Raw genomic sequence first — 17,386 nt, 5'->3', positions numbered from 1 at the left:
ATATTATCGAGATCGGTGTTAGACTCTAGAAGGGGGTATTTTTTTTTTTTTTTTTCGCCCGTGGTGAACGCCGGTTTACCGGGGGAAAACGGGGGTGGGTGTTTCGAAAGAGGCAGCAAACTCGACCGTTGGAAATTTATATCTGGGACGGTTCAATTTGCTGCGTTTTACGTATGTACGTATAAGTTACTACGAGTGTTCTTGCATTGCATCGTTACATTATGTATCGTTTAAAAGCTTTATTAGATAAGTGCACGTTTATTAAGGATTAGTTCTGGCATTTGATCGTTATACGGGGTGAACGGGCTGCGGGGGACGCGCGGTGTTTTATTAACTAGACGAATAGACGAGCGTCTCGCGAGCTAGGATCTAACTCGGCTGGGACTGTATACTTGTATATTATATACATATATATATATATATATATATATATATATATATATACACATATATACGTGCACATCCGATACGTTTTTCTATTGTGTAAATAAATTGTGGCGATTATCTATGCACCAAGCCTCGCTCCTCTGAGAAACTATACTTTCTTTCTATCCAGTGCGAAGACGTGTGTTCCGTGATGTGTATTCTGCTTCGAGTATGGTCGCTTTCAAGAACCGATTGGACGAATCTCTGGTGATAGTGGAGGAAAGTAAGAAATTACCACGATGGAGACAGTCGGAGCCTGTTGGAATAATTATGCAACGACCGATGTAGAAAAAAAGTCATTCTTGTTACGGGCGTAGTTCGTACAAACATCCTGAAGTTATATCTCGCGGTGTATCGGAATACTTTCGGGTATCGAGGATCGAAACGATCCCCATATACTTGGTGCGATCTCCGGTAGATGTCGTTACTGCATCGACGACACAACGAAGTCGAGGTACTCGGTGACTCTGGCGTAGACACCGGGGAAACCGGGTACGGCGCATTTGTAACCGTAAGAGACCACACCGATCTGATACACGGTTTTCTTCTGAAGTAACATCAAAGGTCCGCCACTGTCGCCCTGCGAGAAAAGAAACGATAAATATCGTGCCAAGAGAATCGACGATTCTACCAACCGCGTAACCTTTGAACGCATACGGTTGCGGAATTGCAATTTGTTTGATTTTCGTTCGCAGAGATGTTATTACCAGCGACGCGTTTCGCGATATCTTCTGGCGAATTGTTTTCAATTTTATTCGCAACTTTCGATAAAAATTATGCGTTCAAAGGTCGATAGAGTCGTAAAGAAGATCGTAGGATAATTAGAGATTCGATCGAAGCTCGTGGATAGTTCTCTGCAAAGTCTTCCGCGAGAAGATGTTCCCTGGATCGTTTTTGAAGTTGGAATACATTTGAACACTGTTCGTTCCGTTCAAGTTTCGTTCGCCACAGATCGACCACTCACCTGACAAGCATCCTTTCCCCCCTGCGCGTATCCAGCGCATAACACGCGTTGGTCGATCACCGCGTTCTTGAATCTGGAGTAAGCCTTTTTGCAATCGTCGTTACTCACTACGGGCACCTGGGCCTCCAATAGATCCGCGCTAGCCGGTCCTCCTACGAAAACACAACGATCGACGATCAAATGGTAAACGATCGATACGAGTTTGTAAAATCACTCACTGGATTCGACTGCGCCCCATCCGGCAATGAACGGGAAGAATCGGTAGAAATTTTTGCTTCGAAGAGGCTCCTTTATCGGGAGACAAATCGGATAAATTAGATCTGAAAATTAAAATAACGAGGTGCGATTTAAATTAATTATTGGTTTAATTAATTACGCCTTGGTTTGCAATAAAACCCATTTGCACCTAGAAGAAGACATTTGGTTTAATATTCCGCGTGCGCCGAGTTTGTAGAATTTTTTACAGTCGAAGACAACGACCGATTGTCAAACGAACGTCGATGTTACGATAGTATCGGTAACCAAATGCGTTGGTGACTAATTCCATTTTATGGTGCAAATGGCTCGATCGACGTTAATTGAAATTTATCGAACCAGTGGAGTGTCACGAGACAAATTGATCAACGAAGATAGACAAGGTTCGTGATAAGTGTCCGACAAAGTGGTAAGTTTCGCGATAATTGGCTAAAATAGAAAACCCACGCGTTCGACAAAAGAGTTGTCACTTACCCGTAAATTGCACTTCCTCCTTCAGTCTAAGGACAGCGATATCGTTCTCCATCTTGGACGTACTGTATTGAGGGTGGACGATCTTCTGGTCGATCTCGATTTCTACAGGGCTGGCCCCGTCGTCGTCCCGCAACAAATTCAAATCACCGACGCGAACCATGAACAAATCGGCTCGCGACGCGCAATGAGCGGCCGTCAGAACGTGTTTCGCTGATATCAGGGAACCCCCGCACAGCCATCGCGGTTTCAATGGATTTTCCTTGCCGTGGTACCCTAACGCGACGATCCAGGGCCAGGCGCCTAGAGTCGTTAGAAATTATTGTAATAATTCAACAATAATTTCGTCGCAATATTGATTTACGCCAAATTATTGTAATTCTCCGTGAAAATCGCGATCCAAGATGTTGAGTGGACTCAAAGAACGTTAGCTTTTGCTTTTTTCCCTTTTTTCAATTGTTTCTATATTACATTAAAACCGTGTCTTCGGATGGTAACGTTCCACGTGTAAACCGTGTTAGAGAACTCTCGAAATTCGTGCACCGTGTCACGTAAATCGTATTTTCGAAGCTTTGCGTTATTGAAGTATCGCGTTACAAGATGGTCGAATGTACTTCTAATTTAGTAGATGTTAGCTTCCTCGAACGCGATGTGTCTTTCGTAGTACCTTGCACGAACCCTAGACGATGCAATGGAAAGTTTATCAAATCGTGTTACAGGATTCGCAATTTTTGCACCGTGTCGTATCAACCGTCTTTTCGAATCACCTTGTTACAAGAGAGTTCCAGTGTATTTCCAATCGAAGGGATCTCTCCGGTGGAACGTCAATGTTACCAAATCCAAAACCGTGTTACAAGATTCGCAAATTTTGCACCGTGTCGCATCAACCGTCTTTTCGAATCACCTTGTTACAAGAGAGTTCCAGTGTATTTCCAATCAAGTTCTCTCCGGTAGAACGTCAATGTTACCAAATCCAAAACCGTGTTACAAGATTCGCAATTTTTGCACCGTGTCGCATCAACCGTCTTTTCGAATCACCTTGTTACAAGAGAGTTCCGGTATACTTCCAATCGAGTTCTCTCCGGCGGAACGTGAACGTTACCAACTCCGATCGACTTCGATAGACGATCGAACGATTCGGAAGAGAATGAGATACGCCGCGCAATTGGTTTCGCGTTGGCAATTGGACACGTTGTTTATCAGTGTCCAAGTTCACCGCTCGTGGCAGATTGCCTCGCGAGGAAACGAATACGACGCGAAGCGAGATACGGTGGCCGCACCTACCCAACTGCGCTGGCTCGCCACCGACCACCCTGGTGTGGGTGACGTTGTTGAAACCGCAATGTGGCGGCTCCAAGGGCGCGTACGAAGTCTCCACCACCTTGGGCTCCCTCAGTGGATCCACGTTGGGACAACAGATAATCGCGTTCCCGTTCACGTTCGAACAGAGCGATCGTCTCAGATAATCACCGACCGCGAGACCCTCGTTTTGAAGCAGATTCAACAGGGGTTGACAGCTTCTGAAGGGGACGCACACACCCGGTGCGGAATTCGGCGTGGTGCAGACCTGACCTGTAACATCTATCGAACACACCGCACGGTTCGGTATTCTTTTCTTTTTTGTTCTTTTTTTTAGAAAGACGAGATTTGTTCCGTTTATCGTGCAGGAGACACGATTTAAATACGCTTCGGTTGGAATCGTTGGTTGAGCATTACAAAATCTACGAGGCGAAAATATATGTTTACAATTGGTGACCCGCGAGGCCCCTGGATAACTACCCAACGTGACAAATTACTCTTAACGCGTTCTTATGTTCCAGTATGCGCTCGTTGGGCGAAAAATGAAACTCGATGAAATGGAATTCCATTCGAGTGATCTCGAATGGAGGCATTTTTCAATTTGTAACGCAACGAGAGCACCGATGTAAATAGTTTTAATTCGAAAAGATTAATGTATCGCGAGGTAGCGATGAAAGAGACTCGAGGAACCTTTTAAATTTATAATACGATAAAAGAACCGAGGGAATGCTGGAGCATCCAGATACGTCTATTGCAATAGCTTCGGTTATAAAAATTAAATTACGAGAATACCAGACCAATGGTTCACGTGTCCCTGAATCATTCGATCGGTAATCGGACTCTACGAGGAAGTTTTCGATCGTTTCGAGAATTCGTTGAATTTTTCGGTTCTTTTTATCGGAATCTGTCGGGGATCGTGTTTGTCGAAACTGCATAAACGAATAAATCGATGACGATCGTCGATTTCCAAGAAGGATGACAGCGCGATTTCGAGTCGGTACGGTCGGGAGTGTACGGTGGAATATACACGTACTTTCACAAATCGAGTTTGCAACCCAGGACCACTTGCCACGACCTCACGTACCGTAGAATCGATACGTTCGGGAATCAAATTTTTTTCTAATCGATTAGAAACGTTCCAAACACCCCAGAGCGCGGAGATAATATCGTTAGAAGCATTTCTCGACGTTTGTCGATCGAATTAGCTTAAATGGCAACGGAATCTTATTTACTCGTAGACGGCTATTCGCTTCCATAAATTTACAAAACGAGTATGCTACGTATGCGCGCGAAAACGCGTCACGCTTCGCTCGTATCTGGCATAAGTATCTCCGCCGAGTAAAATTATTTCAGAACTATCCTTACCGACGTTAACAAGCAACTATCGTGACAATCGGTCGCGTATCTAAACTTCGACGTGAAATTTGTCATTGAGCGCGAATAATTATTACTTTCGAATAATCCAAAGGCTGGAAAACACCTAACGAGGTTCACGTAGCACGATCATTTTCCAACAATTACCCACGTCCGCGTAATACTCGCGCGTAATTGAATTAGCGACCCGCGGGTAAGGTGCAAATATTGAAACTTGGAAACACGAGACGTGACCAAACACTCGTATATCATTTTTAACGATCGATTTCTTCTCTTTTCCCAAACGTGCTCGTTACGTCGAATGATCTATTTCGCAAACGTAGTCCACGAACGGTAATCAACATCACCGACGCAAACAAAATATACTCGCGTTGTATCGCGATTCGAAGGAATGGAATGCGATTCGAAGGAATAGAATGCATTCGATAATTCGATGTTCTTCCCACGAGTATTAATTCGCTAGCAACGTCATTCAATTCCATTCGTTACGAGGATCGCTTCGATTTTAAACGAAGACGTGCAATCGTTCCAATGATTCCTCTTTTCGCAGCCGGGTTGCGCAATTTTATGCGTAAGATGCAGGCTAGATTGTCGATTAGCGGATCAAATTTGAAATTAGTATTCGAGACCTGTTATTTGAACGCAGGATTTCAGAGAACGGAACACGTAACACTTCGTGCGCTAATCGATGATATGTCCCTGACGAGAAAATATCAAACGATGTGTATAGACGCGTACACGAATCTGTCGGAATATTCTTAAAAACTATTTACCATGTTGCGCGAGATCTCTTAATTATCGTGCGCGTTAATCGAGACGCGAGTACGAGAGCAAACGATGCTCGACCGAAACGACGAATTAATAAATGCGATTCTCTTATCTGAGAACGCCTTGGCATAGAAACTGACGAAGCGGAGGCTGATAAAATTATTGACGAACTAGTTTCGAAGCGAGAAAGTAAATTTTTTCGTCCGAAACCGTGCCGAATAAACGATTCGTGGCAATAATTTTATCGCGAAACGATACGTCGACGAATCTAGTTCGACGAATATCGAATCTTTGAACTTTCGACGAAGTCGAGATTTATAACTGATGGATCGAACATCTACGCAGAGGCGTTAGGCGTAAAATCGCGTCTAATCTTCGCGGAGGAACTATGCACAACGAGAGAGAAGAAACCGATCGTAGAATTGCACGTAGGAAACGTTTCCTTCGCGATGACGTAAAGTTAATAGTCAGTTCACAATGATCCATATTGAACTAACCGCGAATTACAATTCTATGAAAAACATTTCTGAGGAAAATGTTCCTGGAGAAAAAATTGCAATTGCGAAAGGATCGTTCCCAAGGTCAATTTTTTTTTCGACGAGACTACGTATCGTTACCATCGCAAACGCTATAATTATAAATCGAGATTCAACGATTTGTGGTAGCGCGATCTTCGAGCGATCTTGAGCAACGAATACTATATTTATACGAATCGTGAACGATCGAACACGAAACGTACTCGAAATTGAGGAAAGAAAATTCTTTTCTCGCAAACTGATTGCCTTTCGAGATACTATATACTTTGCTCGCGTTCTCTGTGAACCAGTGCTTTAATTGACATAATCGTAAATTTATTTTTCGGGGATCGGAAGAAATAACGGTAAATTTATTCGATTGTTTCGAAAAGGCCACGTTGCGAGTAATTTATGTCGACAGTTTCGATGGTACCCTTTGTAAAAAATGTACAGCCATATATATTCAAAAAAGATAATGGACAACTGGTTCGTCTACAATTAAACATCTGCATTTGCTCAATGACAGTCTCACACGTGTACACGTCATAATTAATTCGCAATTGTGCACCTCGTCCGAATCGAAAATTTCCATTACTGTAAAATCGATTCACCTAATTTCATTGTGTACACGTTATCGCGTCTCTCGTAACACTGACGCTTGACCTCCGTCATTGGCCAGATTCCGTGTGTCGCTTTCCCGGTTCGAAGGCTCGGGCCTTGATCGTGTTCGGACAATCGTACGTCACCGATTGCTCAACTTTCGGAGTAAAAAAATGACCATATAGCGAGGGAATCCCAAATCGCGTCCCTTCTCGTTTCCAGCGTAAAAACCGCTCGTTCTTGAGCGCGAAATTCTTGCTTACCCGACAGTTTGCTCAAAATAACTAGTCTCGAGTATCGTGCACGCGTTTAGTAGGGGCCAAATCTGAAATAACAATACTTGTATACAATATCAGCCTCGTGAAGCGTATTAAAGCTTGCAAAATGTTGGACACTTTGTTAGACGAAACAATTATTTGAGCAGGTGGAGTCATGTTTCTGGACAATGTAGGAATAGAGACCAAGTTTTGAGTAACAATATTTTCATCGAATAGTCTGCGATGTGTGAAAAGTTTCTGTACAGTATCAGCCTTGTCTGGCACATTAAAACTTGTGTATTGAGCATATTGTATCGAGCATATTGTTAGGTGGAACAATTATTTGAGAATTTAGAAGTAGAGACCAAATGTATCGAGCACATTGTTAGGTGGAGCAATTATTTGAGAATTCATAAGTAGAGACCAAATGTATTGAGCATATTGTTAGGTGGAGCAATTATTTGAGAATTCATAAGTAGAGACTAAATGTAATAAGCACATTGTTAGGTGGAGCAATTATTTGATAATTCAGAAATAAAGACCCAATGTATTAACCACCTTGTTAGGTGGAACAACTATTTGAGAATTCAGAAGTAGAGACTAAATGTATTGAGCTCATTGTTAGGTGGAGTAACTATTTGAGAATTCAGAAGTAGAGACTCAATGTATTGAACACATTGTTAGGTGAAACAACTATTTGAGAATTCATAAATAGAGACCACATTTGAAACAGCGATATTTTGTTCGAAAGGTGTCCCTCTAAAAAATATTGAGCAAATGGTGACATCGATTTCTGCTTGGTAGAAAAACGCGACTCTGAACTTCTCCATCTGGTCAGTAGCTTTCTTCGCGGCAATGTTCACCGTATTAACATTTTTCTGTTGACATTACGTAATGGTACTCGATCGTGCAGCTCGTTTATAGCGTACCTCCTGACGTGAAACGATCCGCTTAAAGAACCGTGGAAACTGACTTTACGCGAACATTGTCTGACGTGTGAAAACGCTCAGGACCTCGACGGAGCAGTAAACGAGAAGCCTTTAACTATTAACGTTGAGTCGGTTAGTTTCTCGTCACTTTGGCTGCGAAAGAAAAGAAAAAAAGAAACAATGTGTTCCTTGAGTATCATTATCGTTTCATAGTTACAGCCAATTACAGAGTATCCGTGTTTTCCAACTGAAAAGTGCACGAAGGTTAAGTGACGAGACCATAATGGAATCTAAGTTGCACGCAACCGGCAAAAAGGCAATTTGTAACGCAAACCTTGAGCGGACACCACGTGCACCAGTGGATAGAGTAGGGTGATTAGAGCCAAACACTTGAACCACATATTCGATTCTCGATACTGTCCTGGAACAAAACGAAAACCGACGAGTTAACACAACCGTGTGCAACCTGCACCGAAAGCTTCAATGGACAGTGTCTAATTCAATGGAAAAATAATCGAACGAAACGATCGAAGAGCAAATACTGGTGTGCCATATTTTATTTTTAATCGACAGAGAGACAAAATAACGCGACTGCTAATTCAATGGACAATAGACTTGCTCCAACACCGTCGAGAGAATAACACGACACCCGAACACGCGAGTTGTCGCACAAATGTTCTCGATAAATTAAATTCACTTCCGTCGATTCGATTCGTTCGAACGATGGTTGATTTTCGCGCGTAAAACTCGAGCGTGTACGCAAAGCTAACTTTCACGAACCTTCTTCCGACACGTTTGGCGATCGACTAACAGTGAGAGTCTACTAACATGTAAGAAAACACCACAAATCCTCGAGAGCGATGTTCGACGCACGCGCAACGCTAATCGCACGACGGTACCACATGCCGCCCGATGGACAGATTGTAACAAAACCAGAGAAATTAGTAATCACGATCCAGAGAGGGGGATTCCCGCTAAGAACGTTACAGAAATCGAAGATCTCTTTTCGTTCGATTTTTCTGAAGGTACGCTCGAAAGTTCGTCGTGAATTCGTCGTAAAACGTGTGCGTAAGAACGCTCGAAATATTGATTACGGTTGGTTAAAAAAATTTATACGGTACACTCGATATTAATATTGATATTTCCGTCCGGCCTGTATGCTGAACAAAATCGTTTACATTTTTCTACGAATTGTCGCGTTCAATTGCAACGCGCACTATTTACGATAAATTTAGCGATTGCCCCATCGTTTGTCAAAACATCATATCCGTGATTAGCATACGGGAATGCGAAACACTCGATCACGATTCGTGATATGCAACGCATTTGCATTGATTATTTCCAGAAAAGGCTAATGAATATGTCAATTTTCAGTATTTACTTTACGGTCGTTTCCGAAACGATCGTCGACGCATCGATCATCGATGTAAACAGTGATTCTCGTTTTCGAGTTAAAAAATGTTCTCTCGAGCCGAGAACAATTTCAAGTTTCGAATTCGTGGCAAAATTTTGGTCATTCGCGATTGTTGAAATTACCGACTTTCTGCCCCGACTGTATTTACAAGTTTCCTTGAAGAACTCGAATTACAAGAAAAATCCACGAACCTTGGATACTCGATGTAGATGGCCTCCCAAGGTCTTCCAGTATTGAAAATAATTACTTTCATTACACGCGGGATGCGCTTTTACCAACACGGGCACGTACGCGCGTCGAAATTCGTGGAGAGTTCAATGCCTAGGAGACCATCTGGCACGTAAGTACGAGACCCGATCTCCTCTATACGGAACAGTTGAAACCTTCGAAACTCGTATGGTTGCAGAACTGCAATATATGTATTTTTCGTCCACATGGACGTTATTATGCACCAGTGACGTGTTTCACAACCGTTGCATTATTCGTACGAAATGAGAATTATTCGCGAAACGAACAATGTAGAGTTGAATTGTCGATTCCTCGGTTTCGAAGTGTGCTTCTCAGGAAGCGGGTAATCGTTGTATTTATTTAATTCAATGTTTCCAAGTAAGTAGTACATATTGAAATATATTTTTGGAAATTGAGAACAAATTTAGAATAATGTAAGTTCGATTTTGGAATTGACAAAATATTTTCTCTATTCTGTTTTTTCTTCTTTTTTTTTCTTATTAGAATATTTACGACAAATGTGATTTTATTATAATTTCAGTTCGTATCTCCCGATGGGTTAGAGAAATGGATAAAAATTCTAATAACCAACGAATCACCCGACGATTCATTTTATCAAGATAAATAGGTATTTCCCTAATTCCGCCGCAAGGTCGAATAAGTTATTAAAACACTTCCCGTTTATTATGTATACAATTGTGGAAGTTGCAAAATGTAGCACGGTAATTGGAGCTCGATTGGCCAAACTTCCGGACTATTCTGTAAAGAAACAAACGACATCAATAGAACAAATCGTGAACAAAGTTGAAAATAATTTACAACATCGAGATTGCACAAATCTTTAAGACCCGTTTATTATCTGTTTTTTTGGTGATCAATTGAGTTTTTTTTTTTTAATTACGCGATTATTATTATTCAATCGATACGTTTTATTAACTAGAAAGTGGAGCCTATTGGTACTTTGTGGATACTAATATAATAGAAGATAATAAATCACGGCGTGGTTTAACATCATGAATACAAAATGCATGCGACCTCAACCTCGTTCAAATGCAGGTCGTCATCGTCGCGTATTGAACATATATTACTCTTATACAATTCTTCCTTTCAAGTGCATACAGAAAGCACAGACTAGATATAGAAGAGACGTTTCGTCTTACAGGAGTTTCATCCAATCTGAATTACCAACTGGTACAATATCGTTGGATTTTAGTGACATCTTCGTTTAAGAACGTTATCTCTCGGAACTGTATTTATCCGCAAAATTCAGGCGGTAAAGGTAGTTAGTCGGTAATAATTGTAAGGGTAATTAGTCGGTAATAGTAGTAAGAGTAATTAGTCGGTAATAGTGGTAAACATGGTAGACTATGTTTCTGTACTGAGATATAGAAGATTCCTTCTATCTTCTTGATTTATTAATCTCGAGTGTAACGCACGTAGAGAGAAATCGGTAGAACTTTGATTCTATTTACACTATACGATAAAGAAATAGCACACTCCGTAATAACGGTGAATATTATGAACGACGCAGTCGATAAATATTATTCCCGACGTAGCGTAACACCAGCTGTGTATACGTGCTGAAAGAAATTGTTTTTTTCGTATCGTAGGCAGTAAACTCCAAGGTTCCAAGTCGCAATTGAAAAACCTAAACACAAGTGGCCACCACTCCGGGTATAATGATAGCGGTCGAAAGAGACCTACCTCAGTCGACCGTAAGACGTAAAACTGGTTACGTTACCTTGCGTTCAATTTTAGTCTGTGCGTATTACATTTACCTAATAATACATTAAACACAATGAACCGTAATAAAACATTAAGTGATAACGGAATAATACGAGCAATTAAAACAGCGAAACAAGAAAATCATTTAATCTCAAAAATTTGTTCTATTGTGCGCCGAAGGACGTGCAACTCTGATAGCACTTTGGAATTCTATCGCGAGACATTAGTTAAAACACCTTCGTTAACTAACGAACACAGAGAAAAATCATATCCATTGGTGACGGAAATAGCAGGAAGTTATTTTTACCGACGAGAAACGTTTTAAATTGGATAGACCAGATGGAACAAGATATTATTTCTATGACCTTAGGAAGGAAAAACAGATTTTTAAGTCGTAATCAAATAAATGGTGGCGGATAATACTTTGATGTGAATTGGATATTACAGAAAAGCAGATATCGTATTTATAAGTGGAACACTAAAAGAAGGAAAATACTTATCGTAAGATGCGACAGTATCGAGGTGGGTAAGATTAACCTAGTGACGTATACATAATCGCTTTTAATTACTATTGCTTGTTTACTTTTTATTAAAACTTTATCGATATATCTTCGCGTATAAATGTAATCAATATAGTGGAAAAAATATTTTTCCATTTTTTATCCAAAGCACAAATCGGTTTGTATCCTTGAATTAAATTACAATTTTGTGACTGCATTTATTTCAATAAATGTATTTTAAATTTGTTGTTTCCTTCGTTAGAGATGACCGATTGAAATTGTAGCGCTAATGTCGCACTACCAGCTCCATGACACTTACCGATCAGTTCAAATGGAATTTCACGAATTATGGGCAAACTTTTGTAAGTAATAAGACAAACGATAATATTTATTTATTTCTATCAACTATTATATATTGATGACACATACATATATATATATATACTTTTCTTTTATTTTGTTTTTACTGTCTTTGATTTAATTGGTACTTGTCGCAAGCATACACTTTATAGCCAATCTAATTTTTATTTTAATTTCGATGTATGTTCAAATTTCAAATGAAAAGAATAGATGATAACGAAATTTATTAGAGGTATAATTCGGCTGTCAATTTTTAGATACATTTTATTGAAGAATGCTTGGTAGTTTTGCTGTAATAACATTTATTTACACGTAATATATGTACATGTAAGCATTATACAATTGATACATAATTATAATAAATTTATTTGGTCTAAAACTCTAATTTCATAAAATATACTGCTAGCAATATATTTACACGTGGAGTTATCTTACACTCTATATTATAAATTAATACTGTGTACGTCAATTTTTTCCGTTCTGATTTCATTTAAATAGATTTACCAAATGCTATTCGTATACTAGTATACGTAGTATTCGTAGTATAGCATTTTTAAAATTTTACATTATGCTACCAATGGTAGTAAATGCACACAAGTGAATAGATAAATTGATATTTTCTAACTAATCCTTAGTTTTACGTTTTTATCACAAAAAAACCATTTTTGCAATGAATAATGGTTGTACAATTCAAAGACTAAAAAAGTAATAGGAAGTTCTTAGTGAAAACTCGTTAAAATTAGTAATCCTAATACAATAACTAATACGACTGTTTGCACATTTGAGTATACTCTTTAGAAATTCGTCCAAAGATATCAATTTCCATTTTCACAGAAGTATTTTCTCATTTATATGTATATTAAAAGTAATATGTTTAACCGTACAATGTCTGAAACATGTCACCTACAATAAAAAAGGGGTTTCCTATATTTAATACTCCCTCTATTTTCGTACGAATATCTGCTATTCGTGTGGCATAAAATTATGAATAAATCGGGAAAATGGTTTAATCTGGAAAGAAAAATAAACAAATTATTAATATACAGAATTCCAAAGTTTTGTTTTCTGTATATGGAAAAAGTCAACCCTTCTTAAACAGGAAGCAGAAAGTAAAAATTTGGAAACAAATCTTTGTAAATTTACTTGCAAGTAGCATTTTGAATATCGTGTTTTTCTTCCCAATGGTACTCTGCTTCCAAATCTTCCAGTATTCTTCTAAAAATAAAAGGCTTTGTTATTTGTTTAGCTGTAATGTTAGGAAGAAACAACATTTTTAACAAAATGTCACAGGAAAGTATTAAATGACATATTATTTTTTATTCAAATCATTTATTTATAGCCATATAAATGAGAATATATTTCCTTCCGTGTCAAAGAATTTATTATTAATTTTTTTGTGCTTTAATGTGCAGTTGAAAGATTACAATTATTTGCGCATGTTTTTCTAAAGTACCATTAATCATTTTCTAATAAAAACTAGTACAAAAGTCTAAATCTTCTGTACGAATTTAAAAGCTTTTTATTCATAATATAATTATTATGATTATTTGTACGATTAAGTACATAAGATATAAGACCATTAGTATATAAGACCATTAATTGTTTAAAAAGGAAAGTTCTATATTAATATTATACTACTCTTTAAAGCCTGAAAAAATAAGACTTCAATTATTGGGAATGAAATTAATGTTATCTTTATTTATTCTGTGTAGTGATGCTATTTTGTATTTGCCATGTTTTTTTAAAATCATTATTCTTAACCCAATTCGTTTAATTATGTATAATATGAAAATGTATATAGTTCATCTATTGCTTATTTTATACATATTATCCATCCACTGGATAATATTTCCTGAAAAATTAAAATATTAGTATTACTTTATTATAATGCTCTCCAAAACTCAATGTTTAAAATCCAAAAGTTCATTCGTTAAACATAATTCTAAATTAGTTTTCATTTATTATACTCCATTCTTATTTTTTTTTTTTTTTGTATAGTTAAACGAAAAAGTAATTTAAAGTATATTTTTAATTACCTGTAACTTTTCGCTCCTAGTTGTCTTTTCCTCATATAAAACATTACAATTGCTCCTATAATCCCTACCATTGTCATAGAGATAGTGGTGGCTACAACTTAATTGAAAATAGATGTTACATAAAAACTGTAGACACGTTGAATAATAATAGTTAATATTATATTTTTTACTTACATATCATTCTATTAGCAATAACTGTAATATCTTGTTGATGTTTCATAAGGCACTTTGTTACATGTGATAAAGTACCATTTACTGCTGGGCACTCTAAATCAAGTATCTTACAAAATAAGGGGAATAAGTCTGTGTTGTTGAAAGGTTCCAATTTACACTTGGAAATAAATGCAGGCCCTTTTGCAAAAAAAAATGGATGCATTTCTATTGCTGCATTATCATAACCATGCAGACCAAACTCTGAGTCACTATTTACTAAAAGTAAATATTGTATATGTAAAATAAATACACTTTGATATTTTGAACATTTGAATTGGTAGTCTGATATTGTATTTTATCTACAATTACCTGTAATATTGAATTTCTTTTTGTAAAATTCTATATTGTCAAAAAGATTTTGAAATGCATATCCAAGTTCAGCAATGACAAAAATAGGACCAACACGTGTATTATTTCCATAATGATACTTCTGAGGAATTTCCTGTCTTTTATAAACTTTGAATGTCATTGTTTGTTCAGCTGCTTGTTTCAATGCTTGATAAACTTCTTCTTCTTTACCTAAAGAATAAATCAATATTAATTACTTTTTTCAAGCTTGTGAATGTTGCACATAAAAATTACCGAGTCAACATACCTGGATTAGGGAAAATATGTAAACCTGGTGAAGTACCCACAAATTTGTAATCAGAACTGTTAGTATATTTTGTTAAATCTATTATTCTGTCTAACTTAACAGTTGTCATTCCATGGTCACTTAAATGAACAACATTGAGATCATGTAAACCATGTTGGTCTATTTTATAGTGCAAATACTTAGTTATATTATCTAATTTTCGAAGAATATCGTCAAATTCAGGGCTATTTATTCCAATTACATGACCACTATTATCTGGTTCTTCAATGTATAGTACTCCAAAGTTTATTGGATGTATAGGATGAACAAACCATGATAGTAATGTATCTATTCTCTCTTCCCAAGGTACAGTTCCATTAAAATTCTACGAAAAATTATAATATATTATTTATATTAAAAACATTACAGATTTCATTTAACAAAGGTATAGGTGAAATCTCATACACAGCTTAAAAAACAAAGAAATCAATGGAATCACATGTTCCCATTTTTCATGAAACAAAAACAGATATACTAATTTTCAACCATTAGAGCATAAACTTAGACATGCCCATTAAAAAGTCTAAAATTTAGTAATAAAAGTATACCTGTGAAAACGTAGGAGAAATTCCTTGATATTCGTATATTCCACCAGGCCACATCATTGAGCCACTCCTTCTTTGGGCACCACCTTTCTCATTGAGAGTCTATAGCATTCAAAAATAAATAAATTTTTATAAAAAATAAAAATGAATACATTTATATATTATATTGATTATCATATTCTACATACCCAAATAGGGACAACCCTATTATTATTGTGAAATAGATTGTATAAAGACTTTGATGTATTGTCTGAAACAGGATCATAAATTTCATTATCCACAACACCATGTGTTTCTGCATATAATCCTGTTGCCATAGTATGATGATTAGGAAATGTTTTTGTAACAAATATGTTCATTATGTAATCAGTGTGTGTGCTTTCATATTTTAATCTATTCATGAAAGGTGTTAGATTTCTGTTAAAATAATCATATCTGGAAAGCACAAAATAAAATAATATAGGATGTTTCTACATACATTTTGAAGTTAGAGAACAATATAATTATATACCTGAATGCATCGTAAGACACCACCAATAACTTTGGATGTTGTGATATTAACAATCCATCTTTGACATTAAGTAACATAATAAACATTAAAACAAACATGATTACAAAATTCATGATGATTGTATCTTGCGTGATAAACTTGTTCTTTGATAGAATGGAATCATTCCATTTAATTGGCAATTATTGCATTATTTTTTTAAAAGCTTTAAGGTTATCTTAAAAGTGAGTATTATTTGGTCTAAATTTAGAAATAAAAGTGCCTGTGTGAGTAATAAGTTTAACAAATACAATTTACTTTCTTTCTACTAACAGGCTCTTGTCAAACCAGTTTTTTGAATCACACACGTAAACACGTTGTTTTAAATTTTGTCATTCTTTAAAAACTTCAACAAATTGCAAAAACTGCAAATTTTTTAATGTTATCTAGCACGATAGAAATTAGAAACAATTATTAATCTTTCCCCGAACACTATTTGCCTAAAGGTTCACCGTTGCCTTGTTTTTCATGAACCATGAAACTAAAAAGAAACTATCTTTACTAACGCACGCGTAATATCACCACTGCATATCCGTTAAATGATATTGCAAAATCAGTTAGAAAAAGTCGGTAAACTAAATTAATCTAAACTTTCACTAAACGTCATTGATTACGTGTCAGTATAACGTGTACACAGTTGTACTTGAAATGATAATCAGGTCTACTTCGCACAATTAAAGAACAATTTCTATAGAATTTCTTTAGTATCCTCTTCCTCTGTATTTCTATGTTGGCGAGCTTGCTTCCGATCGTCAGTTCCGACGCAAGCGTGCTAAGAAAAACTGCAGTGAATAGGAGTGCATGCTAGTATGCAACTGACAGACTATGACAGATGCTCGTGTTCGACGACGATGAGACGCGTTTGATATTTCTGCAGCTGTATGCGGAAGGCCGCCTTCTTTCCTATTATCCTTCACGTATCACGTGGAACTAAATACTGATATTTGAACGCCTATATCAGTTAGATGACGGCGGTACGCCGCGTGTTAACAGGTCATGGGGGCCTGTTTCGGCCGCTGCATTTCCAAAGTTACAGACTCCTTGTCGTACAGGTTAGACAAGTCAATTGTTTTCAAATAAAAATTTCTTGAGAAATGCTGTACTCGTAATTCGTGCACTGTACTTTTGCCTTTCGTAGAAATTTCTTGTAGATGTTTATGTTTTCTTTACGTTATATGTACATCCCTTGTTTTCTGATGCAAAACACGTTTGAATTTAAGGTTTTACCAAAGGCACACCAGTATGTCTTTCCAAGGAGACGAACAAGTTGAGGTATATAAAAATTCATGATACAAACAGTGACATCATTAAGAAATAAAATGTCTT

At 37.2% G+C, this 17,386-nt stretch overlaps 3 protein-coding genes across 12 annotated transcripts in view; 1 reads left to right on the top strand and 2 right to left on the bottom strand.

Annotated features, from left to right (window-relative positions):
• Positions 1 to 711: 711 nt before the first annotated feature.
• Positions 712 to 8,707, bottom strand: LOC143150409 (venom serine protease Bi-VSP). Its single transcript, XM_076318667.1, has 7 exons — positions 8,639 to 8,707; positions 8,193 to 8,279; positions 3,401 to 3,697; positions 2,120 to 2,419; positions 1,609 to 1,710; positions 1,391 to 1,542; positions 712 to 1,006 (listed from the first exon to the last, which is right to left on the bottom strand). The coding sequence occupies exons 2-7, from the start codon at positions 8,257 to 8,259 to the stop codon at positions 851 to 853; spliced, it is 1,074 nt and encodes a 357-aa protein (XP_076174782.1). The 5' UTR covers positions 8,260 to 8,279; positions 8,639 to 8,707; the 3' UTR covers positions 712 to 850.
• LOC143150411 (uncharacterized) overlaps positions 7,647 to 17,386 on the top strand; it is a 27,597-nt gene continuing 17,857 nt past the window's right edge. For 2 of the 7 annotated variants that reach the window (XM_076318677.1, XM_076318676.1), the window contains exons 1-6: positions 7,656 to 8,883; positions 9,233 to 9,612; positions 10,042 to 11,747; positions 11,988 to 12,087; positions 16,938 to 17,112; positions 17,281 to 17,332. In XM_076318677.1, the coding sequence (XP_076174792.1) occupies positions 17,057 to 17,112; positions 17,281 to 17,332 (108 nt within the window). In that variant the 5' untranslated portion in view covers positions 7,656 to 8,883; positions 9,233 to 9,612; positions 10,042 to 11,747; positions 11,988 to 12,087; positions 16,938 to 17,056. Of the gene's footprint in view, positions 8,884 to 9,232; positions 9,613 to 10,041; positions 11,748 to 11,987; positions 12,088 to 16,937; positions 17,113 to 17,280; positions 17,333 to 17,386 lie in introns of all 7 variants that reach the window. The other 5 variants (XM_076318670.1, XM_076318675.1, XM_076318671.1 and 2 more) reach the window with 5 other exon arrangements.
• On the bottom strand, positions 12,410 to 16,853 carry LOC143150408 (ectonucleotide pyrophosphatase/phosphodiesterase family member 5). 4 transcript variants are annotated; one of them, XM_076318666.1, is made up of 9 exons: positions 16,025 to 16,853; positions 15,702 to 15,763; positions 15,517 to 15,615; positions 14,930 to 15,293; positions 14,644 to 14,853; positions 14,296 to 14,550; positions 14,122 to 14,218; positions 13,229 to 13,300; positions 12,410 to 13,096 (listed from the first exon to the last, which is right to left on the bottom strand). In XM_076318666.1, the coding sequence occupies exons 1-9, from the start codon at positions 16,032 to 16,034 to the stop codon at positions 12,985 to 12,987; spliced, it is 1,281 nt and encodes a 426-aa protein (XP_076174781.1). In that variant the 5' UTR covers positions 16,035 to 16,853; the 3' UTR covers positions 12,410 to 12,984. The 4 variants fall into 4 exon arrangements, with proteins under 4 accessions (XP_076174781.1, XP_076174777.1, XP_076174778.1 ...); XM_076318662.1 differs by having other exon boundaries at positions 12,425 to 13,096; positions 15,702 to 15,948; positions 16,025 to 16,839; XM_076318663.1 differs by having other exon boundaries at positions 13,035 to 13,096; positions 13,233 to 13,300; positions 15,702 to 15,948; positions 16,025 to 16,827.

The sequence above is a fragment of the Ptiloglossa arizonensis genome, chromosome 8 (assembly GCF_051014685.1).
Source record: "Ptiloglossa arizonensis isolate GNS036 chromosome 8, iyPtiAriz1_principal, whole genome shotgun sequence".
Classification (NCBI taxonomy): Eukaryota; Metazoa; Arthropoda; class Insecta; order Hymenoptera; family Colletidae; genus Ptiloglossa; species Ptiloglossa arizonensis.
Note: the sequence above shows the minus strand (reverse complement) of the source record. Positions and strands in the feature narration are given on the sequence as shown.

Coding starts and splice junctions, on each gene's coding strand:
- LOC143150409 (XM_076318667.1), bottom strand. CDS start 8,259: ATGTGGTTCAAGTGTTTGGCTCTAATCACCCTACTCTATCCACTGGTG. Junction 3,698..8,192: donor GCACGTGGTGTCCGCTCAAG/GTTTGCGTTACA, acceptor TGTGTTCGATAG/ATGTTACAGGTCAGGTCTGC. Junction 1,711..2,119: donor GGAGGAAGTGCAATTTACGG/GTAAGTGACAAC, acceptor TTTAATTTTCAG/ATCTAATTTATCCGATTTGT.
- LOC143150408 (XM_076318662.1), bottom strand. CDS start 16,137: ATGAATTTTGTAATCATGTTTGTTTTAATGTTTATTATGTTACTTAAT. Junction 14,551..14,643: donor AAAGAAATTCAATATTACAG/GTAATTGTAGAT, acceptor ATTTACTTTTAG/TAAATAGTGACTCAGAGTTT. Junction 14,219..14,295: donor TATTGCTAATAGAATGATAT/GTAAGTAAAAAA, acceptor TTTTCAATTAAG/TTGTAGCCACCACTATCTCT.